The 24,992-nt window shown below is 36.6% G+C and overlaps 1 protein-coding gene across 6 annotated transcripts in view; it reads right to left on the reverse strand.

Moving 5' to 3' along the window:
- Window positions 1-394: 394 nt before the first annotated feature.
- The window catches only part of NFAT5 (nuclear factor of activated T cells 5), a 121,716-nt gene continuing 97,118 nt past the window's right edge, over window positions 395-24,992 (reverse strand). For 4 of the 6 annotated variants that reach the window (XM_025426678.3, XM_025426681.3, XM_049110752.1 and 1 more), the window contains 5 exons: window positions 20,356-20,439; window positions 12,801-12,949; window positions 9,591-12,090; window positions 8,685-8,928; window positions 395-8,249 (listed from right to left, as the gene is read on the reverse strand). In XM_025426678.3, the coding sequence (XP_025282463.1) occupies window positions 8,693-8,928; window positions 9,591-12,090; window positions 12,801-12,949; window positions 20,356-20,439 (2,969 nt within the window). In that variant the 3' untranslated portion in view covers window positions 395-8,249; window positions 8,685-8,692. The remainder of the gene's footprint in view (window positions 8,250-8,684; window positions 8,929-9,590; window positions 12,091-12,800; window positions 12,950-20,355; window positions 20,440-24,992) is intronic. The other 2 variants (XM_025426680.3, XM_025426682.3) reach the window with 1 other exon arrangement.

A 24,992-nucleotide genomic window follows, 5' to 3' on the forward strand; every position in this document is an offset into this window, starting at 1 on the left:
TTTTTCCTAATGCACAAAGACATGTATGTTTTACTCATGTTTCATTTCAAATACCACCAGTGTATGTTATATATACGTTTTGGCGAACATCAATTTATATATGTGGAAGTAACTGATAGCACAACAAAAAGAGATTGCCTCTGGATGTGGGACTGAAGGCTGGGGAGATTTGGTTTTTGGCAAAAGCACCTCTCTGATACATGGTTTGCTACCACACTGTCACTTTGTACACTGCCTGACAAAATAGACACAGAGTGTTCAAAAACAGATCTATATTTCATACCTTTTCCTACTGATTTTATCATTTCAGCCACATACTCATGTTGCTCAAAACTGACATTCATGGATGTTAATTCAAAAGTTTGAGGAAAAAAGACAGTTACCCACTGCAAAATGAAAACTTTCAATGTTTTATTTTTGACTGCAGCTGTTTACAGAAATATAGTTGCGAGTATACAAATGTTCCAATAGAAGCAAAATATCTTTTTAATATTTAACAAGTTATCACAGATAGCTAAAAACATAGATGCAAATGAAATTCCCCCACAGAACAAACTGAAAATATCTGGTGTCAGTGCTCTGAAATCCCAACTATGAAAGCCATATACACAAAAATGTAATCCTTATATCATTGCAGGACAATGGAAGAAGGCAGTTCAGTGGTTGACCAATGTGCTCAAGCAAAATACAATTAAAAAACTTAAATGGCAGAATGGTAGCTAAAGCACTCGAGAAAAGGTTAATGAAATATCTGCAGTATGTTAATTAAAAGACTAAGTAAAAGAAGTAAATAAAACTCAGTAAAAGTTGACCGAAAAAAGTAGGAATTACTTGGAGCTTACCAATTAGAAGGGAACAAGGTGAGCAGATACATTCATTAGCTCAAAAGAAATTAGCTCAATGTCACTGGAATCAGCTTGTAGCTACTAAAGGCATAAACACTTTAGTGCAAGACAGTTCTTAATTGGACACATTAGGCTGATTCCAAAGCCAATCTCAAACATCTGAGATGGTGTGTATGTGTGTGTTGTCCTGAGGTTCATTAGCTAAAATAATAAGCAACCCTATATAAACTATTTCAAACTATTTCAAATTACTTCTGGGGAAAAAAAGAGAGCAAGGATGATATGGTTAAACACGGGGCTTTTAAAAGAAAAGAAACACTCTAAGTTGGAGTCAAATAGAATTGTGGTAGAATTCTTTGGATACAGGAATATATTACGCAATAAAGTGGGGAAGAGGTGGGAAGGGAACAAGAAAGGAGGAATGTACCTAGAGCATCTCCCCACAGTTTGCCTATGTACTGCCAGCACCAAGGTTTGTAGAGTAAGCCACTTATATTTCCACTGCTAGTATTAAGCAAAGACAGCAGTGGTGACTTTTATAAAATTTTATTTTATTTTTATTTTGAATGTGCATTTTTCTTCCATGAGTTGATTAATTGGGTGATTTGTAAACAGTGGAAGGAAGATTACAGCAATTATGGAGGTGCTGAATTACACATGGAGACTAAAATGAATGGATAAATCTACTTATCTTGTTAGTTTATATTTACCATGAAGCATACGATTGAGAAGGGAGAAATGCCCAGATTATATAATGCACTATCTTGTCCAATATTTATTTTAGTAAATAATGCTTGTCTGAAGTATAAGTTCTGAGAACAGCTATATCTCTACTGCATCAGTTCTCATACAAACCAAGCTACTTTTAAATAAGTTTTATCTATTTAAAAAAAGAAATTAAATAAATAAGGTGCTTTGTGACCTGGCTAGCCATCTTGTTTAATATCTCAGATACAAATCTAAATACAAGGAATGATGTTCTGAAAGTTGGTCTAGCCAGACCAAAATTGTGGTCTGCTGGTAAAGTAAGAGGCAATGAAAAGAAAGCTTGTATTATCACTGCCCACAATGTACCCATTTCATGGATAAACAGGAGACTTTAGCACCCGTCAATTGTTTTAGCTATTTAAATATCTTAACAATTTAAAGAAATATAGAAGATTGCACCTATGTATTTAAATCAGTCATTTAATGTAAACTTTTTTAGTAAATGGTAGGAAAATGCCAAACTAAGTTAACTGAATTATCAATAACTAAATTATTTATGTACACAAAACATATTATATTTCTACAGGCAGTACTAAGAATAAATTAACATTGCCAATAAATGATTATGGATAACCGGGTTAAGCTGAATTTACATAAAGAACAATATATATAACTATTTGTATGAATTGGGGGAAAACCTTTCTAGATTTTACTGTATAACATTTATACCAGTGGTTTTCAAATTGAGCATACATCAGAATCACCTGGAGGGCTTGTTAAAACACAAGATTGCTAGGCCCCATGCCAGAGTTTCTAATTCAGTATGTCTATGATAGGGCCCAAAATGTGCATTTCTAACTAGATCCCAAGTGATACAGATGTTGGCTGGTGGGCTGAGGACCATACTTTGAAAACCACTGGTTTACACTATTTATGTAGAAACTATATACTACAACGTTTTTATAAACATGACATAAAAAAATACTGGAAGAAAGCTGGTTTTAATTAAGTCTCAAACATATAGATTAGCAAGCTGAACATTTAATATTTCTAAAATGATTTGCTGAAGTGTAATCATTTCTTCACATAGTCAAAGTCTTAAGTCCTACTATAGTCCTACTATATATAGTCCTACTATAGTCATTTTAGAAAATATTCATATAACACATTTGGATAGCTGGCTATCCAAAATAAAAAGGGACATAAATAGTTAAAATGTATTTATTAAGAAGGAATCATCACTATACAGCATTCTTGACTTCTTTGGAATGATTAAAGTGCATAATATCATTAGGGTATTAAGAATATTGCATAAAAGGTTTGCAGTCTTCAGAGCCACTAAGTAAAAGAAATACATAGGGAAAACAGCTCTATGCCAAAGCTACTGCTCTCCTGCCCTCTTGTTAGGCACCCACCACTGCAGTAAGGAACTAGAACTAGAATGGAGGCAAAATTGACAAAAACCAGAGGGACACTTAATCCAACTGTATCTTGTTGGAAGGAATCATTATCTTAGTCCTAGAGGGATTCCAATATAACTACTTTATTTCCTTGGACACTATTTTTCATAAAGATTACGAAGGTTCTGACAGACAAGAGGAGCACTACAATGAATTACATGGCCTTGTCTAGTTAGAAAAGTTGACATTACCAGGTTTTACCTAAACTATGTTAGTGATTTTCATCCGTCTAGTAAGATCAGAGAAGATGCTTTAAATACTTCCTTCCTGAAATTTAACTACAAACATTTGTGTACATGGAGTCTCACAGATAATAAAATTTTCATTAGCATTCAGATAGGACCTATCATTACTTGGTCAAGATGAAGACATATGTAGATAATTTATATAAAGCCCAAACAGTGTAATTCTATAATCTATTACCCTCCCTCAGAGGAACAATTCTAGCAATGTAACTTCTCTGTTACTCTAAGCCAAAGGGAGAATCCTAGGGAAGTTACTTTCTATGATGAATGAAAAATAGAGAAAAGAATGGACTAAATGAAAAAATTGAAGTTGGGGCCTAGCGAAATCATTTGTGTATTTGTTTTTGGCAACAGTGTAAAATGAAATTACAAGAAAGGGGCACTCTCATGGTAAAAAGGCACTTTTCCATAAGCATTTGATCTAGATATAAAATATTATTTAAAAAAAACTTCCTGAAAGAGAAAGTGGAATAAAGATACAATTTTATTAATGAAGGAGGCTAGAATGGCATGAAATCAAGGGGGATTAAATACGTGATTAGAGCACTGGGACAATTCACACAAGTGACATTGTAGATGTTACTCTGATATTTACTGCATTATGAATACAAATTATGTCCATGACTTAGTTCTAGTGACACAAATAAGCAGAAGAGAAAACTTCTTTTTAGTATGTAACAAGATTCTACTAACCTAACTTACTAGGGCTATGTACTCTGAGTTATTTTTCTAATAAAGCTGATCTATACAGTCTCCCCACTGAGTCCCTCCTTATAACCAAATGTGTGCATATACAACATGGCTGCACTGGGTAGGGATGAAGCCTGTGGTCACGAAGTAAAGCTAACAGGCCTCACATAATTTTCAATGAATTAGAAAAAAATTCAATTAGGAACCAGGTATTAGAACAGAAATTTTCATCAGAACAATGAAAAATTCTCAAATTACTCCTAGTATTTATAAGCCATGTTTAATTTGAGGCTTTGATTATTATAGCATTTAACTCTAGTCTTTAATTACTGATCTGTCTAAAACATTTAACTTTTCCAAAACCACTGTCCAAAACAGTTTAAATGGTCAAAAGGAATCATTATCTTAGTCCTAGAGGGACTCTGATACAAATTCTTTCTCATTTCCTTTGACACTATTTTTCTAGGCAGATTAGCTGAAGTTCTGATGGACAAAAAATGCACTATAATGAACTTCTCAACTATAGCATATACAGTATTACCAAAAAAGAAAAAAGAAAGGGAGGTCCTTCATTAATTCTGCTCTTATAATAAATAGTTCTTTAAAAACCTGTTCTAGGGAGAATGGCAAAAATAGATTTGCACTGACTAAATAACAGCATGATACTCTAATTACAAAGGTAATATGATAAAGCTCAGTAGCAAATATGACTTCTAGTTATCTTCTCCCACGTTGGTGTGGATTTATAATGGAATGACAATAAAGAGTAACACACACATACACACACACAGAGTAAGTTAGAGAGAGACAGATAAGCTCCAAGCATTAAGGTGAGTTGCTAAAAGAAAGAGCAATTGAATGTAACAATATAAAGGAATAAAAGAGGTTCATAGTTTATTTAGGTCCTTCTGCCATAAATAAATTTAATAAATTGTTGCTTCCAAGGCCTTTGCTGGCTCATGGAGTCTATCCCATATAATTTGTAACAGTAATCTGGAAGTTGTATTATTATTAGCACAAGTATCAACCACTGACCACTGAGCTAACTCTTCAATAAGAAGACAAATGTTTTTTGTAACCAAATATTCAGAATGCTGTACTTAACATTGACCTTTAGGGGTAAGGAACATTTAACAATGGTAAAAAAAAAAAAAAAGAAAAAATCATTATCAAATAAGAATATGGTAGCATAGCACAGCCCTTGTATAAATAACCACAAAATTTATGAAAATAAAAATTGGGTTTTCTGCTCCATCCAATCAAGCCACTACAGTTCAGGTGTATGTTCTGTTCTAAACTTAGATGCCATAAAACAGAAAATTGGTCCCTGGTGACTTGGCATTGGCAATCAGCATTTTACAATGATAAGCCTCTGGCTAAACAACAGAACAGAAGTCAGCACACAAGCCAGTCTTCTTGCCACCACTTCATCCACAGAGCAGTGTTAACAAACATTCTAATTGGAACCTGGTGAACAAACAGACTTCCTGAGTCTCCTGTGTAATCTCTTAGAAAAAAAGTCAGAAAACTCAGAAATAAATGTATTTTATTTCTACTTCCTATTTTTATACCTGCTGGGTAAGCTACCTCTTTATACCTCTGCAGTTAGAGTTTTACATTTTAAAACTGAAGCACTGGATTGTGTGGCTGGTCCTTCTTATAACCTGAACTATATTGGGTAATTTTTCCTGATGGGTGGGGAGAGATGACGTATTGAGGAAAATGCTTTTGGTTCAGAGAATTTATAAAGTAGCTCTGGATATTACAAGATGGGGAAAATGTTATTAAAATTACAAACATGGGTATTTTTTTAGTGTCATTATAAATAAAAGGCATAGAATACAGAAAGCCAATTAATAATAACAATAACAACAATAAAATATTAAATATATAGTGAGCAAGGACTGAATGGCTCATTCTCGTGAAACACCATTTGACACAACTGCCTAGGTGGGTTTCCTTACTCTGACATCTTGCCGAGCGAAGACCCAGCAAACACACAGTAAGCTGCCTCTAGCCCACTGATAGCATCAAGGAACTGCCCGATGGAATGGCCACAGATGAACAGGTCATTTGTTTCAAAAGATACTTAAATACTCAATAAAGACATAACAAACCCCCCCTCACTGTTATCAGACGCCACGTTGTGGTAGAACATCAGACAAACTCACAAATTTACCACAAAAATGTGTGGCAAAAAAAGAATAGTTTATATATATGTATATATATAAATTTCTATATTTATGCCAATGTACTCACTCAGTACAAATAGCAAAATAGTATACCATTTCCTAAATACAAAATATAGCTTTCCAAAAAAATGAAACACACATTAGATATAAACCATCCAAAACTTGAACGATTGAAAACTGTATTCAAAAGTAAATGACCCAGAGTAGGTCTCTTTCTGAAAAGTTCCCTTCATATCGGCAAGAAGCCTGTACTACTGAAAACGTAATTCAATGCCTCTCAATCAGAGAGAGAAAGAAAGAAAGGGTTGGGGTGGAGGGAAGAATATAGAAGAACAAATCAGAAGAAGAGCACATCTGAAGAACCAAGGAAGACCACAAAAAGGGGGAAAAATCTGGCTGTATAAACAAAACCAACACCACAATTCCACAAAGTTCAACTAAATGTATAGGATAGAAAAAAATTAAAAAACAAACAAACAAAAGTAGCCTTTGACAAACAATTAACAGGCTATTTTTTTGTACACTTAAAAAAAATAAATGAAACGGACATGAATACCAAAACATCTTATCTACAGATAGAAGCCACACACAATTTGGCCTTAAACTGTATTAACAGCTTTCTACATGCCAAAAGGAAAATAAGACATAAGCATGTGTCCAGACAATAGGTTGTAGTGAGAAGCAGGCATCCCATGGGTGGCAAGAACACCCAAAACTGTATAACTAATGCTACAACTGCAAATTCTGGAGTGTGTAATTTTGCTCTCTATAGATGTAACACAAGTTAATTCTTCATTTTAAGTCAATGACATGACCCTGTAAAGCCTAAGGCTTGTGGGAACCATCAGGTAAGTGACCACTTCAAACTGTAAAGCACTGAGGTGACAAGTGAATTACACTCTCTGCAGTTCAGGGAGAAGTGATGTTTCAAGAAATTTGTTTGCCTTTTTATTTTTTTTTTTAAATGTAAATGTATACTGCTTTCTATTAGAGGGGAAAATTTGAAGACTTCAGAACAGCACCGTTCATGGAAAAAAATGCATTGTTTCTTGTTTCTCAGGAATCAGCTCCCCTCATTCCTGAGAGGGTGGCCCCCGCCCCGCCTGTGCTGCAGGAGTTGCTGGGTTACCCCAGACCAAAGTGGCCTTTTCCTTTAAGTTGCTACAGGGTCACAAAGCTAGTATATTACTCATTGTCTAAAATAAAGTGAGAAGAGGAGAATAATATAAATGATGATAAAAAGGGAACATCGGTCCACTACGGGGATCAGAAGAAAACACTCAAATTGCTGTGTCAGTTCAGTTTTAACTGCTGAAGGAGGATATCAGAACATAATTTACCACATATTATCCCCTTCATTTTTTGATAGAGCAAGATAATTTTTTTTTGCACATTTATGGCTAAACCCCTTAAGAGAAATGCAGAAAATTAGCAACTCTCGGAAAAAATAAAATCAATAGCATTTCAGCTCTTCCTAGTTTGTGTGCTGTCTGCCTTTTGTGATAAAGATGCCTCTTAACTGTGCAGAGCTCTTAATACAGCTACTTGTTAGAATGTTACCCCTTCAGTTTCTCCATAAAAACTGACAAAAGATTCCTTCACTTTGGCCAATAGCCGTGCTTCTTATATGGAAGAATCACAGCCTTAGTTTTAGTTACTATGTGACCTTTCCTTTTTCAAAAGCCATTACTTCACTAAAACGACGCAGGAAAGAAAATATGAATGAAGAACAAAAGTAAACATGACATTCTGAATTACTCTCTAATAGCAATAATAACTGAGCAGTCCAGCTTTCGGATTTAAACTGTACTTTTAGAGAAATAGCGCCTAGGAAAATAGCAACAATTAATTCTGTCAGCTGGAAACTCAAATAGATTCTCAGTCATTACTGTTATTAGGAATATAAAATATGAAGATGTTAACAATGGTGGCTAATTACTGCAACAGGCAGCATAGGTGTGCTCTTTTGCAGTAAAAGTAAAATCTATCCATTTACTCAATCACAGTTTTTCATACTCTTGTTTTGTTTTTAAAGTAACAGTTCAAAAATCCTCATGGAATCACATGATCTCAGGACATCTTGGAATCAGAATTTTCTTCATGGAATTTCTAAAAAAGAAGGAGAAGTTGAATATAACTCACTAGGGAGGGAAGCATTTAGAAATTTCCCATTACCTTGAATGACCCCAAAGTATATTACAATACCATAAATGATACCTCATCATATTTATATTTCCACAGACTTTTCTGACTCAGTATTTCTGGAGGAAGGGAGAAATGAGATGTAACTGTATCTAACATATAGTATGTTCCTTGGATGTTCCATCATTCCATGGCAAAGAAACTTGGATTGCCTGGTATTAACAACAGGACTACGAGCTATCATTTGAGTAATTTATGCAGATCGAAAAAATACTACCTTGTGAGAAAGCTATATTTCAAAAGAGTAGGGTTTAAAGAGTGGTATTACTTAAGCCCAAATCTGGTAAGAATAATACAATTTATTGATGCTTCTCAATAAAAAAGCCAAAATGTTGTACTTACTCATCCAGTTAAAAGGTGCCAGTCAAGCTGTTCCCTTGGTTTTGCAATGAAACAAGCAAATCAATCTTTTCAATGTTCTGGTTGGCATTTATAGAGGATGCTAGTGAAGAATTCTCTGGCATTTGCTGAGAAAGAAGTGTTGTCACAGGAGGCTGACCCTCATTCTGGGGTTGGCCTGGCTGACTTATGGCCATCAACTGATCTGGCAATGTAGCTGGTCCAGAAGTTAAAAGCTGACTACAGTCTGCAGAGACATTTAAAATAGAGAAGCTACCTGATTAGTTACTTTCCATTAATATTTATAAGAAGATATTTATTAGTTGCTGGGGGAAACTGATTATTGTGCCTACCCAATATAGAACTAGAAGGAAGGCACCTGACAGCCCCATAAAAAGGTTCTCACCGAACAGTACTGGACTTCATCCCAGGTCTCCTCTAAGTGGTATACAACTACAACTTTGCTTCGTTAATCCTAAGTAAGTCCTACACATTTTCTTCGGTATATAAACATTAAAGATGAGTTTTTACCTCCTTGGAAACTACTTATTTTAATTGGCAGAGATATTTTCTGTCATTCTTACTTCATTTTCCTTTCAAGTTTATAGCTTAAAATGGCAAACACCTTCATTTACATTCATGACCACATTTAGTCCTCCCATTATCCTTTTTTGAGTAAGTAGATAATATTACCACCATTTAAGATGTGGAAATTGAAGCTTTTGTAGGTCATGTAACTTGTCCATGATCTCACAGTATATAAGTAGTATAGTTGGAACTTGAACTCAGTTCTAAGTACACTCTGTGCTCTTAAGACCCCTGTGTTTTGCTTCCTTTTAGTAAAAATAATAATCTGACCATTTCAATCAATAACATTTAAGAAATAAGAAATCAGAAAGAGTTTCTTACTATTTTGAATGCCAAATAAGAACATTCCAGAAGTCTGTTGAGATGAGCCAGGAGAATTCTGTAGTTGGTTCATTGTGCCTCCAGTAGTGTTATGAAATAAAGCAGCCTGTGGTTGAGGTGAAGATGTGGCTCCTTGGATTCCAGGCATGTTGTTCTGAGGAGAATAAAGAGGAGACTGCTGCATGTCTTGTTGGTTCATACTGGTCTGCAAAGCAGACATGGATGCTGGAGAGAGGAACAGTGTTACTTGCTGCTCTTGCGAACTGGGTGACCCTTGGACCAACTGAATCTGAGGAGAACTATGGAACAAGGAGGTCTGTGGTGACTCAGACTGGGTAGGGCCTGGGTTCTGAAGAGAGGAAACTGTAGGCTGGTTCTGAAATTGCATGGGCTGCTGCTCTTGATTCATTGGGGCCATATTATTTTGTTGGTGAAAGATGGATTGGTTCTGTTGCTCCTGATTAGCCATTGGATTTTGACTTGGGTTGAACATCATGTTTGGTGGTGGCTGCTTCTGAGATGTCATTGTGGCCATGGTATTCTGATTACTGAACAAAATGCTCTGCTGCTGCTGTTGCTGCTGTTGCTGCTGCTGCTGCTGTTGCTGCTGCTGCTGCTCCTGGGATGGAGAGTTACTCTGGATAGCGACTATTGAGTGCTGTGACTGGAAGATCGGTCCTTGTTGGTTCTGAGGCATTGGATTAGGAGGCAGGGAGCCCAGGGACACCTGAGGCTGGAACATACCTTGCTGGGAGGGTTGTGCCTGTTCCTGAGAAAGCATAGGGGTCTGGATGTGTGATATTGGAGCCTGCTGTTGGAAAGCAGCTTGCTGCTCAGTGTTAGATGTTGACTGAAGTGGAGAAATTGAGTTTTGAGCTGCAAAAAATGAAATCTGTTCTTCTTGGGCTACTGTGTTACTTTGAAGATTATTCATTGGAGTCTGGGAAAGAAATAGGTTGGCTGACTGCTGGTCTTGAGGAACAGAAGAGCCCTGCAGCACAGCCATGGAACTCTGAGAGTGAAACATTGGAGGCTGCAATTGTTCAGAGGATGTTGTAGAAGTCTGACTGTGGACAATAGGACTTGGACTGTGAAAAATAGAACCTTGAGTTTCCTGGGAAAGGTTCTGAGCATCAGCAATAGGATTCTGAGGATGAAAAAGTGGAGCCTGTGAATGAGAAGACTGTTGCAAAAAATTCCCAGATTGGAGGGACATCATCTCATTACCTTGCTGGAATAAACCATTACCTTGTTGCTGAGTACCATTATTCTGCACACTCATCATACTTTTCGTAGATGAAAAAAGGTTAACTTGAGGTTGACTGTCCCCACTATGTTGCATTTGGACCATGGTCTGAAAGACACTGTTCTGAATCTGCTTTGCTTGTGCTCCAGTTTCTTCTCCATCTCCTGAACTTGATGTCTGAAACATGGTAGTGCCAGGGGTTGCAACCTGCTGTGTGGTGGTTGTAGTAGTTTCATTTCCAGAAACTGCAGGTGGAGAAGAAAACAATTCACACTGCATTTGCATGTCTTCATTGGTAGATAATGCACTCATCATGTGAGAAGTCTGCTGGTAAACTGGAGATTGCTGAAGGTTCCCATTTGCTGACGCAGGTGAAGGAAATAACTCGGACTGGATCTGGGCAGCTGCCTGGCAGATACTCTGCTGCATCTCCATCACCATCGCAGCTGATGATTCCATTACTTGTTGCTGCTGTTGTTGCTGCTGTTGACTGGATAATGTGTTCTCAGTCGGTGGGTGAACACTTTCGGCTCTTCCAGCGATTAAATTATCTGGTCTAGTATGGACTGCTGGCTCCGTTGAGGAAAATATTCCAGGGCTTACACTATTTTGAATTTGACTGACTTGTTGAAAAATGTCTGCACTAAGCTGTTCTTGAACATTCTCATTACCATCTGGAGCAGAAAATAAAACTGAAGATAACTGTTGTTGTGCCTCTAAAACTTGTTGGACCAAGTCAACATTTCCACTGCTGCCACTAGCAGTACTGCCTGTAAAACTTCCGGCTTGCAAATGCTGAATTGTATTCTGTAGCTGACTCACGCTATTTGGTGATGGGAAAATATTGGATGAAATCTGCTGCTGTAAAGTCTGCGCTTGTTCTTGTAGTGGTGACTGCTGCTGTTGCTGGGATGACTCAGTCAGGTGTGACAAATTAACCACTGTACCATCTGATTGCAGTACTTCTCTAGTTGGAGTTTCTCTGGTCTGAAACTGGGTAGCCTGCTGCAGTAGTGCATCACTGTTGGGCAGCTGATTAGAAGCAGAAACTGCTGGAAAGGTACCAGGCTGTGAAATGTCCTGTGTTTGGATAGTTGTCAGGGTCTCTGGGTTGTATGTCTTGGGTTGAATCTGCTGCTGCTTTTCATTTTCAGAAGGTAAGTGGGAAGATGATGATGATGAAAAAGACCCATTTCCTGCTATGTTAGAGATATTTTCTAATGTTTGTTGAGTTGATCCAACTGTCTTTGTAGTCTAAAAAATAAAAATCCCCAAATAATATGTATATATAAACATCAAATTAGCTCATTTGATACTTCAAAAATTATTACTCTGAATACATATGTATATGCAGGACCAATTTTCCACTCTACATTGTTTTTTCATAAAATGTGTAAGACTAGGATTCTTGGTGACACCATATCTGTCATTATGATATTTCTTTAATAAATATTGTAAGCAAAGACAGTCAAAAAACTAGAATAATCAGTTAGTTATTGATGTGCTAAGGACAGGAAGAACACATTAATTCTACAGTTCATGAATTAATAGTAAATTCAAAAATATCTCCATCTTGTGGATCATTGGTAACATTATAGGAGGGAAAGGAGTTAAGTGAAAAAGGGAAAGGGGGTTATAGAAAAAAACTGGGGAAAAAAAGAAAATAAAAATGTCTCCAATTCTGAAACTATTAAACTTGTACTTTCATGAATACCCCACATCCCATAGATCTAGCTAACATTAATCAATTCCTCCCTTATCAAGATATATTGGAAGTCACTTTGCAGGCTATTTTATTGGCATGTTAAAGCATTTATTCTGAAAACCAAAACTCATTAACTGCATCCAAAAAGAAACACATGTGAAAAAAAAAGTAAAAATAAAAGCACAAACATGGGGAAAAGAAATCAAATTAGCAATTTTTATAACTGAGAAGATGTGGGGCACTAGTCAATGCAGCTTACCTTAAAAATAGGGGAAGATCTTTTTTCTGCTGTTACTTCCATTGGAGTAACATCTTCACTCTTAATCATACTGCTTGATATGAGTGGAGTGATCAGAGCATTAGGAAGAATATTTACCTTATCTAAGTTACAACCAGTAGTTTTCATTGCTGTACACACACACACACAAAAAAAAAAAAAAAAAAAAAGAAAGAAAACTTTAAAATCACTAACATCATTAATTATTTCATTCTATAATATGGTGATTCTTAGTCATGATTTAAATATGTCTATTTTTTGATGCTATGCTGGCAGCATAGGATATAAAAACTGATGTATCAAAATGTGTCTTCCGGGCACCTGGATGGCTCAGTTGCTTGAGTGTCTGGCTTTGGCTTCAGGTCATGCTCCTGGGGTCCTGGGATTGAGCCTGCCTCTCCCTCTGCCTCCCTTTCTCTCATGAATAAATAAATAAAATCTGGGACGCCTGGGTGGCTCAGCGGTTGAGTGTCTGCCTTCGGCTCAGGGCGTGATCCCGGGTCTGGGGATCGAGTCCCGCACTGGGCTGCCTGTGAGGAGCCTGCTTCTCTCTCTGTCTTCCAGGAATAAATAAATAAATAAAATCTTAAAAATAAATAAATAGATAAATAAATAAATAAAATCTAAAAAAAAAAAGTGTCTTCCCTTTTTTGAAGTAATAGTGGCTTGAGGACTCCTGATAGGAACCTGAGACTGGGTTGAATTCAACAAGGTTACTCAGTTCAATTATCAAGCTATATCCCTCAGGGCCCTTTCAAAGTACCATGAGTTACACTAATCAACATGATCACATATATTATAGCGTACAGCTTAGAAATCTCCAAATTAAAGCTACTCAATTACAACTCTCCTCTTAGAGCATGTGATTAGTTGCCTGGCAGCATAAAATCAAAACATTTACCAATTAAACTTCCAAAGCAAAACCATCAAGTATTTTCCACTTTCTTTACTCTAGTTTGCAGGAATAGTTACAGATTTATGCTAGGGAGAGTTAATACATAGCAGATAAGGTAGGTTCAACCATTTCATTCTATTTTTTCTCCTTGATCCCTTTTCTTCGACTTCTTTTTTGCCTCAAGTCTGTGTTACTGGCACTTAGTGGAGCCTACTGATACCACTAATGATAGTCTTCTGAACTGAATACCTAGCCAAATTCTGCACCCAGAGTATACCACTACTTTGAAACCCTGTGGAGAGAAATACAAAATCCCCAGAAGCATAGCTAATTAAACTTCTTAATGTGATACGGAGAAGAAATACTGGCTACAAAGAGGACTTTAAAATGGCATATGGTATATATGAATAGGATAGCTATCTTTGTAATAATTTGATTTAAAAATATTTGAAATTTTCTGGTCTTACTTCAACTTGTCTCACAACTAACTGGCTAGAAACAACTCCTATGGAAACTGATTATCTTGAGGGAGGGAAAAGTGCTCATTTAACTTTTGATATTTTATACTTTATTACTTTGAAAACTGGATCATTTACTCATGAGTTCTCAGACCTCTTTTCACCTAGATTCTAACAATACCAATACAATGCAACTCACAGTCCAAGTTTGACTAAGACAGAACTTCGGATCATGTACAAGGCAGGCATTTGAAAGTATTCTAGACCCATCTCACACGACAATTTGAAAGACCACTGGTAGTGTCCCAAGTTGATCCTGTAATACTCAGTTCCTATTCTTGCTTTTGAACTCTATTAGAAAGTGAACTCTGTGAAGGCAGATTTTGTTGTTGTTGCCTGGTGCATAATGGATAACCAATAAATATTTGCTGAATTAATGAAGAAATTAATAAATGAATCTACTTTACCTTTGTCATAGTCAATTTAGTTCGCTGTGGATTATTTGGTTAATCTTACAGTACAGTGTTGCATATTTTCATTCTAGTATTTCTGACTTAAAAAGTTCAATATCTAAAGATAAACTTATATTACAGTTCAATGAGAAACTGTATATAAACATCCACTGACAAATAAATGCATTACCTACACAGTTACTGTTTAACATGTCTATATACAATTTTGCCCAAATTTACTTAGAGGATAATTCTTATTATCATAGTTTTTTTCCCCCTTCTGGAAAATGAGAACAGGTAGAACAAGTTGAGCAAGGGTCTTTAACATCTCCTAAGGAGACTGCTGACAAACAGGTAGGTCTACTAGTGTTGACTAACAAGAAAAGGACATTTTGTCTAATGCCCACGCAAAGATACAAGTCTATCTATAGCCATATGCACAAAATCTTTCTATGGCCAATAATAATTGAGGTTTCTGACAATCTGGTCTGTTTGTTGTTCTAGTTCTATATGAGCAGTAGCTGGAAACCTGTTGGTGTTACCCATAAGAATGGAAAGCCTTCCCTGAACTCCCTGGTGTGGGTGGCAAGGGATGCTGAACCTACAGAAAAGAAAACATTTTTCCTGGTATTTTCTCTAGTCTGCTGATACTATTGGGCTTCCCATTCTATTTCTGCTAGTGCTGCTAGAGGTGGGAAAGCACTTACATGGGCTACTTCTGCCCTGTGGTTGCTCAAGAACTTCGAGGTTAAGGTGGACTCCTTGTCACTGGGTGAAGATTTGGGAGACCCTGAGTCTGGTTCACCTTCTGACAATGGGTTGCCTTCTGTCACTGGGTAGATGACTGGGAGACACTTGGCCTGGATCTTCTACCCTTAGGGGGAGGGCCAGGAGCTGTTGGGCCTGGGTCTTGCTTTGCTGCTGAGGGAAGGGCAAGGAGATGCAGGGCCTGCTGATGCCACCAGCACAGGTGGAAGGGCCTGTGTGCTACTGCCTGATATGAGGGAGGGGATGGGTTGGATCCCTGGGTTCTGCTGTTCCCACCCAGACAGACCGACCTGCTGCTTCTGGCTTATGTGAAGCCTGTATTCGGGACCTCTTTGGTTCTACTGTTAGTATATTGGGCCCACTGCTACTTGGCAGATGTGGTGTATGGGGTGAGTTAACCATATAGCTGTTGCTATTACAAATTTGAGTGGGGGATGTGCTAGTCCCCACATTTTGTTCGTGGATCAGCTGCTGTCATTAGATATGAGTCATCCCACTAAGACTCTGCTAGGCTTTGCCTTTCCTAGTCTTTGAGAGCAGGCTATTCATGCTTATTTATTGATTTATTCTTTCTGTCTGTGTAGGTTGCCAGTTCTGAGTTGCAGACTTCTCTGGTACCTAATTCAGATAAAATGGTAGATAAAAGAAAAACTAGGAAACTCACTTGGTGTCAATTATTTCCAAGGTATATTTAGAAAGGAGGGACAGGGAAAAATAAGTGTATACTATTATGTCCCAGAACCCACAAATATATCTTTAATGGACCTGTAAACAATATTAAATGGCTTGAGAGATGTCACCCTACTTTGCCTTCCTACATTCTCATTATATATTTATGATCCTTTACAAAATTTCAGGCACTGTTCCAGGTTCCAGTGATGACTAAGATGGATAAAGCCCTACTGCCTCGAAATTACATTTTAGTGAAGGGAGGGAAAAATCAAACATATGAAGTCTGTGTATTATGTAAGGGCTAGGGGAGAACTTTTAAGCCAATTCAGAAAACCCACAAAGTAAATAAGACAAACATATTTAACCATCCAAATATCAATGTGAATTTGTAAAGAATAATGGCATTGACAGTTTATGCCAACTTTTGAACTGTTCTCTCCATCTATGCCGAATAATCTTTGAAATTCAGAATAATTTTTATGGAAGTTTGTTATCAGCAAGCAGTATTTAGGTGGAGTACAAATATGTTTGTATAAATTAAGATTTATAGGGGAAGAAATAATAGAGTAAGAAAATACTCTATTGATTGAGTTGTTGATTAGAGTTGTGGAAGAAAATACTCTATTGATTGAGTGTTGATTAGAGTTGTGGAAGACATCTAAGTCACAAGCTCTATCAGTTACTAGCTGTGTGACCCTGAGGCAAATCACTTAACTTCTCTGAGCCTTGGTTTATTCACCTGTGAAATGGATTGAGATATGGTTCCTCCAAGCTTCTAAACCTTTGCATGTAGTTAAAACCAGTGAGAAAAGTATATGCTCTCAACTATTTTTCACTCATCCAGTGAAGCACTCCTTACAAAGCCGAAACTAAGAGAATGCACATCAATACAAGTTGACCCTTGAACAACATGGGGGGTTGAAGCAATGACCCTGCCATACTAGTTGAACATCCATATAGAACTTGACTCCCTCAAAACTTAACTGATAGCCAACTTTGACCAGATGCCTAACTGATAACATAAATAGTTGATTAACACATATTTTATGTATGTATTACACACGGTTTTCTTACAATAAAGTTAGAGAAAAGAATGCTATTAACAAAATCATAAGGAAACATGCTATATTGAAAAAATCTACATATAAGTGGACCTGCGCAGTTGAAACTTGTATTATTCGAGGGTCAATTAAACTTATCCCTGGGTCCTAATAAACCTGTATCACAGTCTTTGAGCCATCTTTCTAGAGTGTCTCCTCATGTCTACCTGTACCTACAGAGATACTTTCTGGAAATATGTTCTAGAAACCGTTAATAGTAGCTTACACTGCACACTTTATATTATTTAATTAGTTGTTTTTTGAAGATTTTATTTATTTGACAGAGGAGAAAGCACAAGCAAGGGGAGTAGCAGGCAGAGGCAGAAGGAGGCAGAAGCAGACTCTCCACTGAGCAGGGAGCCCAATGCGGGACTTGATTCCAGAATGCTGGGATCATGATCTGAGCCGAAGGCAGGTACTTAAATGACTGAGCCACCCAGGCACTCCTATATAATTTTTATTACTTTTGTGTAAAGGATACATACACAGTTGACTAAAACCAAAAATGAATCATGATACCTTGGCTCTAGATTTAATATCTCACTGAGTGAGCTGTGCAGTCATCCTCCTTACTCCCTACACACTTCCCCCAAACCCTAAGAAATTAGAAACTTATTTTAAAGCAAAAGTTTTCAATATCTTTCAATAATATACTTGGTATCAAGTTCTAAAGCTCAATGTAATTGATGGCTATTTATAAGAACGTTACTTAGAAGATTCCTGCCAGAACACAAATTTAAGTCATTTATGTTGCTCAGTCTTCATTATTAAAAAATCTCTCAGCAACTTGGCATTACACTAATGCTCTGATTTCAAGAAATCATAAAAATAAGCCATATGTCAAAGAAAACTGTTGGTTCTGAAAGCTACTATTTTTATGTCGTTGTTCAGGAAATCTCCAAATAATGATATAAAATTTAAAATGACAAGTAAAAAATTTAAATCAATGTTTAGTATTCAATTTTCTATCTTTAAAAAAATTTTACCATGATTTGATAAAACTGTCAAAATCAGGTCTAAATTGTGAAAAACTAATAACATGTGTATGTGTTTGTTTCTTATCCGGTTTTTTAGCCTTTTAAGATTTTGATCAACTAAATCATTTATTACTAAGAATTAAGCATGACATTTACAACCTTTCAACCTTCAACTCATAATCTTATATTAGAAATTTCATGTTAAACTGGATTAGTGTCCCATTAGTATGATACACTATGAAAGTACCACCAAAAAATTCTGGAGAGGGATGCCTGGGTGGCTCAGCGTTTGAGCATCTGCCTTCAGCTCCGGGTGTGATCCCGGAGTCTAGGATCAAGTTCTGCATCAGGCTCCCCATGGGCAGACTGCTTCTCCCTCTCTGTCTCTCATGAATAAATAAAATCTTTAAAAAAAATTTTTTTTGGATAAAAGCATGGATGGCAAAGTTGGCCAAAAAAAAAAAAAAAAGATCACAAATATCCCTGACTTTCTATACTGATTAATTAATTACGGTATTATTCATCTAATAAGCATGGTTTATCTTTTTATTTTTTAAAGATTTTATTTATTTATTCATGAGAATACACACACACACACACACACACACACACACACACACACACACACAGAGGCAGAGACACAGGCAGAGGGAGAAGCAGGCTCCATGCAGGAAACCTGATGTGGGACTCGATCCTGGGTCTCCAGGATCATACCCCGGGCCAAAGGTGGCGCTAAACCGCTGACTTACCAAGGCTGCCCAATAAGCATGGTTTAAATAATTTTTGCTTAGATGTGTTACCTTACACACTAGAGCTCAACCTATCCTTCTGTTATTACTGGCTAAGTGACCTAGAGCACATTTTTAACCTTGGTTTCTTCACCTGTGAAATGAGAATAATAAATTACCTACTTCATAAAGTTTGGAAGATTAAATGAGATAGTGCCAGTAAAAAGTACGGCATATTGCCTAGCACTTAATATACATTTGATAAATGTGAGCTATGGTTATCCATTATATAGATTTGTAAATTTTCCTGTAGTTGAATCAGATAAACTTGGCTGTTTACTTACTATTGCAAAATCCCTCACTAATCTACTCTGGATGTGTTCATAGTCAGAAATTAAAATGGTAAGTTATGTACATGAATGCTGGATTTTGCTACTGATGATATTTAAAAACACATCATATTTGATTAAATATTTTTAATTTTAAGATTGGTTTTAACTCATGAATTTCATGGCAGAAAAATATAAATAATGGCTAGGAATTATAAAAATAAATCAATGGGGATTATGTAATTGACATCTCCATCTATAACGGCAAAAAAGCATCACCACTGAGTATCTAGTTGTGTTAGAAATCCCTTAAGAAAAAAAAAAAATCTTGATTTTGGCCCCTCTGACGTCCCAGGTATTACAGGCTGGGCACAGAATCAAGTCTGCAAGCTGGAAAAAAAAAAAAAGAGAATGAAAGAAAAAGAAATTTACTCTGTGTTACATTATAACATCCTGAAGGTATCTTCATTGTTTCTTGGGGTTGGCAGGAGTAAATATGATGTCAGAAGGAAGGATGATAACAAGAAATCTTTTTTTTTTATTTAAGATTTTGTTTATTTATTCATAGAGACACAGAGAGAGAGAGAGGCAGAGGAACAGGCAGAGGGAGAAGCAGGCCCCCTATAGGAAGCCCGACATGAAAAAAAAAAAAAAAAAAAAAAAAAGGAAGCCCGACATGGGACTCGATCCCGGGTCTCCACGATCACACCCCGGGCTGCAGGCGGCGCTGAACCGCCGCGCCACCAGGGCTGCCTGATAACAAGAAATCTAAGTAAACTTTTTCAAAATAGTTCAAATTTCAGTTTCAAAATTTCAATGTCCAATATTAATTTTGGTAGCAAGAAGCTTTACAGACCCTATTTTACATAAATTATTGTATTTTATACTTTAACATTAGGGAATAAAAAACATCAGAAAAATCTCCTCTCCTCCAACATACGCTTTAAAAGAGTTTGTTCATATGGTGAATAACGGGAAATATCAAGTTGGGAAATAAGTCTCTGCATTCAGTAAAGTTAAACAAATGTTTATTTTGTGACATGGAGGGTACCCTGTTAAGTGTTCTAAGCACATAAGAAAAAACAAAATAGTAAGATTTGCCAGACAAAATAAATAGGATCACCTTTTTATAATTTTTGGAAAGAATGGACTTGGTACCTTTCATGGCCTCTTCAAAAGAGCAAGGTCTTGAAGGACTAGATATTTCTTTCTTCACATTTACATTCAAAGCACCAGCTGCTGCTATAAAAGCAAAACAAAAAGATTGATGTATTTATTTAAACTTTCCCTAAGAAAAAGGTGTATCCTAAAAATCTTTAATTGGAATATTTCCTATAAAATATTATTAAATTATTTTTTTAGCAGAAAATCTAAGCAGAGATGAGTTTTTATAATCACCAATCTATGCCCTAAAAACTCACCAACCAAATGGGCAGTAACATGCTCATGTATCAAAACAAGAAACAACAGCAACTTAAAATCCTTTTTGTAACAGTATTCACATTGACAATATGTGATGAGTAGAAGACTGATGTGAAACCTTTTTTTCTTCCCCTTTTTTCCCCCCCTTCATGCTGGGCGTGGAGCCCAATGCAGGGCTTGAATTCACAATCTTTAGATCAAGACCTGAGCTGAGATCAAGAGTTGGATGCTGCACCCAGGTGCCCCAAGATGGATATAAAACTTTTAAAATGTATCAAATATATATTAACACCAGAATGAAAAAAATTCACCATTCATCTACATAAATGATTTATTAAAATAATACTGATTGAGAAATGTTAATCAATCAGTTGAACTAAATTAAAAATGTGATAAATATTTTTTATTTTTATCTGAACCTGGGTGGCTCAGCGGTTTGGCGTCTGCCTTTGGCCCAGGGCGCAATCCTGGAGACCCGGGATCGAGTCCTGTGTTGGGCTCCTGGCATGGAGCCTGCTTCTTCCACCTCCTGTGTCTCTGCCTCGCTCTCTATGTTTATCATAAATAAGTAAATAAATAAATAAATAAATAAATAAATAAATCTTTTTAAAAAAGTGATAAACAGAACCTATAACATTATGATTATTCCTTTTGTAAAGCCTTGGAAAAAATAATCTTTGTATATTATTAATAGAGAATTTCTAGACTATTACATCTAGTCATAGCAACTACAGCTACCATGGCAACTTTATTTTTTATTTTTTTTTTTTAAATTTTTATTTATTTATGATAGTCACACAGAGAGAGAGAGAGGGGGGCAGAGACACAGGCAGAGGGAGAAGCAGGCCCCATGCCAGGAGCCTGACGTGGGATTCGATCCCAGGTCTCCAGGATCACGCCCTGGGCCAAAGGCAGGCGCCAAACCGCTGCGCCACCCAGGGATCCCCATGGCAACTTTAAATTTAATGGACCTGAGAGTAGGGTTCAGTTCTAAAATGATAAATAGGGACACGCCTGGGTGGCTTAGAAGTTGAGTGTCTGCCTTCAGCCGAGGGTGTGATCCTGGGATCCAGGATCGAGTCCCACATTGGGCTCCCTGTGAGGAGACTGCTTCTCCCTTTGCCTATGTCTCTGCCTCTCTCTCTCTGTCTCTCATGAATAAATAAATAAATCTTTTTAAAAAATCTTTGACTTACTCAGAATGGGAACAGAATCACCTTATTTTCAATTTCTTTTAAATTTTTATCTTTATTTATTTTTAAGTAAAGTGTATACCCAATGTGGGGCTTGAACTAACAACCCTGAGATCAAGCATGGTGCTCTACTGACTGAGCCAGCCAAGAGCTCCACCTTATTTTCAATTTCTTATTTTTGATAGGACAATGTGAAATGATACTTATGAAGAGACTATAAAGAGCTAGTTAGTTGTGAATAAAAAGACAAAATGAACACATCTAAGAATGAAGTTAAATAACTTAGTGTGCTACACAGGAAGTCCAATGAATGACATATAGGGAACTGAATGGAAAAGAAATCCATAGACAGTTTTAAAGCATAACAATAATTCTAACAATTACAGACTTACCTATCATCCATCCATCTATCAATCTATCAATCTACCAATCTAGAGCTTGAGTGTGTGAGCAGGGTAGGGAATAGGAGAGGGAGAGAGAGAATCTTAAGAAGGCTCCACACCCAATGCAGAACCTGATGCAGGGCTTGACCTCATGACCCTGAGATTATAACCTGAGCAGAAAACAAAAGTTGGATGCCTAATCAATTGAGCCACCCAGGTACCCCAGCAACCACAGATTTAAAAATAGAAATCTTTGAAAACATTTAAATTTCAACTTTTAAAATCAAGTTTTAGTCAATTGTTGTTAGAGAAAAAAAAAAAAGTAATTATTATATCCCTCATTTCTTACAGAAATACCACTGCTGCGTCACTGCAAAAAATACCTGATGTGATTTATGTGTCTTCATAGAATGAAGTGAAAACTTTGGTGACTAACTGGCAAAGTTTTATGACCCTGCAAACTAAAAGCTTGGGAACATGCACATGAAGTATATTTTTTAGCTCTAGACTCAGAGCACTGTAGAGGAGCTTTATCTGGCAAAGCATGCAGAACCAGTTTATGTTCAATTGAACCCTTGCCCCAATCACATGTACCAAATATCCATGATCCCCGAATTTTCTGCATAACTATGTTAGACTATGAGTACAGTCTCAGATTTCCAGAGCAGACAGAGCTTGGAAGCACTGGTTGGTGCACAAAGGCCCTCTAGGTATAGAATGAAGCTAAGAAAGAAAAGAAGGCTACCAGACTGGGGAATCCTCCTTCCTTGTGTTGCCATATCTGACTTGGAACTCCCAAGCATTCTGATAATCCTAAATTCAACTCTCCTCTTTCAGGTTGGTATGAAGTACCTTGGTCAAATCAGGAGGATAGGACATATTAATTTGCTAGTTTAATTATAACTTTTAAATATTTAGGCAAGTAGTATAATAGTCATCATTTCTACAATACTGGGGTAGTCCTAGTTTTTGCTGTTATAATTATACACCACTGAATACTCAAATGTTTAACCACAGTCCCCAGATGAATCACAACAGCAATTGGTTTATCATGAGATAGTGCAAATTTTCTATAACCAAGTTTTCCTGAAAATCATATTCTCTCTCATGTATATCTGAAAAGATTATATTTCAGAAAACACAAAAAGTGAAATTATAGCAAAGTTCTTTTTAAAAAATATTTTATTTATTTATTCATGAGAGAGATAGAGGCAGAGACACAGGCAGAGGGAGAAGCAGGCTCCATGTAGGGAGCCCGACATGAGACTCAATCCCGGGACTCCAGGACCACACCCCGGACTGAAGGCAGGCGTTAAACCGCTGAGCCACCCGGGGATCCCCAGGAAAATTCTTTAATTAACTATATCATAAAGGCAGAAACTGAAGCATTAGGTCTTATTACAAAGTTTGCATAGTATGTATTTATTTGATTAAGAGATTCTGAGTGTAACTATTATCTATTGAAGACAAAATATGAAAGGAAAAACTTAAAAGAATAAACATGTTAATGATTGCCTAAATGTGGCCAAAGATAGCCAATTAGTGTATGCTGTTAAGCAGAAGACTTAAAAGCTGTTTTATTTGCCAATTTTTCAAAGGGAAATTTCTTTTTTTTTTTTAAAGATTTATTTATTTATTCATGATAGACATAAAGAGAGAGAGAGAGAGAGAGGCAGAGGGAGAAGCAGGCTCCATGCCGGGAGCCCGATGCGGGACTCGATCCCGGGACTCCAGGATCGCGCCCTGGACCAAAGGCAGGCGCCAAACCGCTGAGCCACCCAGGGATCCCCTCAAAGGGAAATTTCTAATCATCAATATGTATCAGTAAGAAAGGACAGTATTCTTAGTGCTGACACTAAACACTTCAAAATCCAAAATGTTCTTCATAATTAATCAATAAAAACCAACAACCATAAAACCTCAGTATTTTCAACACTGCAAAATCTTTGAGGCTATTCCCTGACTAGATACCTACACTTCCCTCTTCCCTTTCCACACAAATGATACAGCTCATTAGTTCTGTATCAATTATGCCAGCTTTCTCCTCACGAGTAAGCTCCTCTTAACAAAAAATATTAAATGCCACTATTTAAGTAATTTAGCAATTACTACAATGCTTTAGCTACCATTAGTTTTAAGTCAAACTTTCTTGGATTTTTGAAACCTTTCTAGAAAGAAAACAATAAAATATTTGGTCTCTTTGAGTATCTTCTCTTTTATTTATTTTTTTTGAAACCAGTATATTATTTCTAAACTTTGCCTTTTCCTGCCTGAAAATTTTACTGCTGATCTTTTATTCTGAGACAAATATTAATTTCATTAATGCTATGTAATATAGCATACTTTTACAGCAAACTGGTGGATAATAATAAGCAATGCTGTGAAATTTAGACATGATTTATTTTATTTTTATTTTTTAATAAATATTATTTTATTTTAAGATTTTATTTGTTTATTCATGAGAGACAGAGAGAAAGAGAGGCAGAGACACAAGCAGAGGGAGAAGCAGGCTCCATGCAGGGAGCCTAATATGGGACTCGATTCCGGGACTCTGCGATCATGCCCTGAGCCAAAGGCAGGCGCTCAACCATTGTGCCACCCAGGTGTCCCTAGACATGATTTTTTAAAAAGGGGAGAGATTCATTAAATGATAGAAAGTAATTATCAAGATAAGATTAACTCAGGTCTAGTTACGGTTTCCATTGCTTTTGCTTTTTCTTGCCTGGGCTTTTTCCCCTCTGCCACCTTTAGTCACCTTGTACCTCAATGAATCCTGAACTATATGGGAATAACATAA

Source organism: Canis lupus, chromosome 5 (genome assembly GCF_003254725.2).
Source record: "Canis lupus dingo isolate Sandy chromosome 5, ASM325472v2, whole genome shotgun sequence".
Classification (NCBI taxonomy): domain Eukaryota; kingdom Metazoa; phylum Chordata; class Mammalia; order Carnivora; family Canidae; genus Canis; species Canis lupus.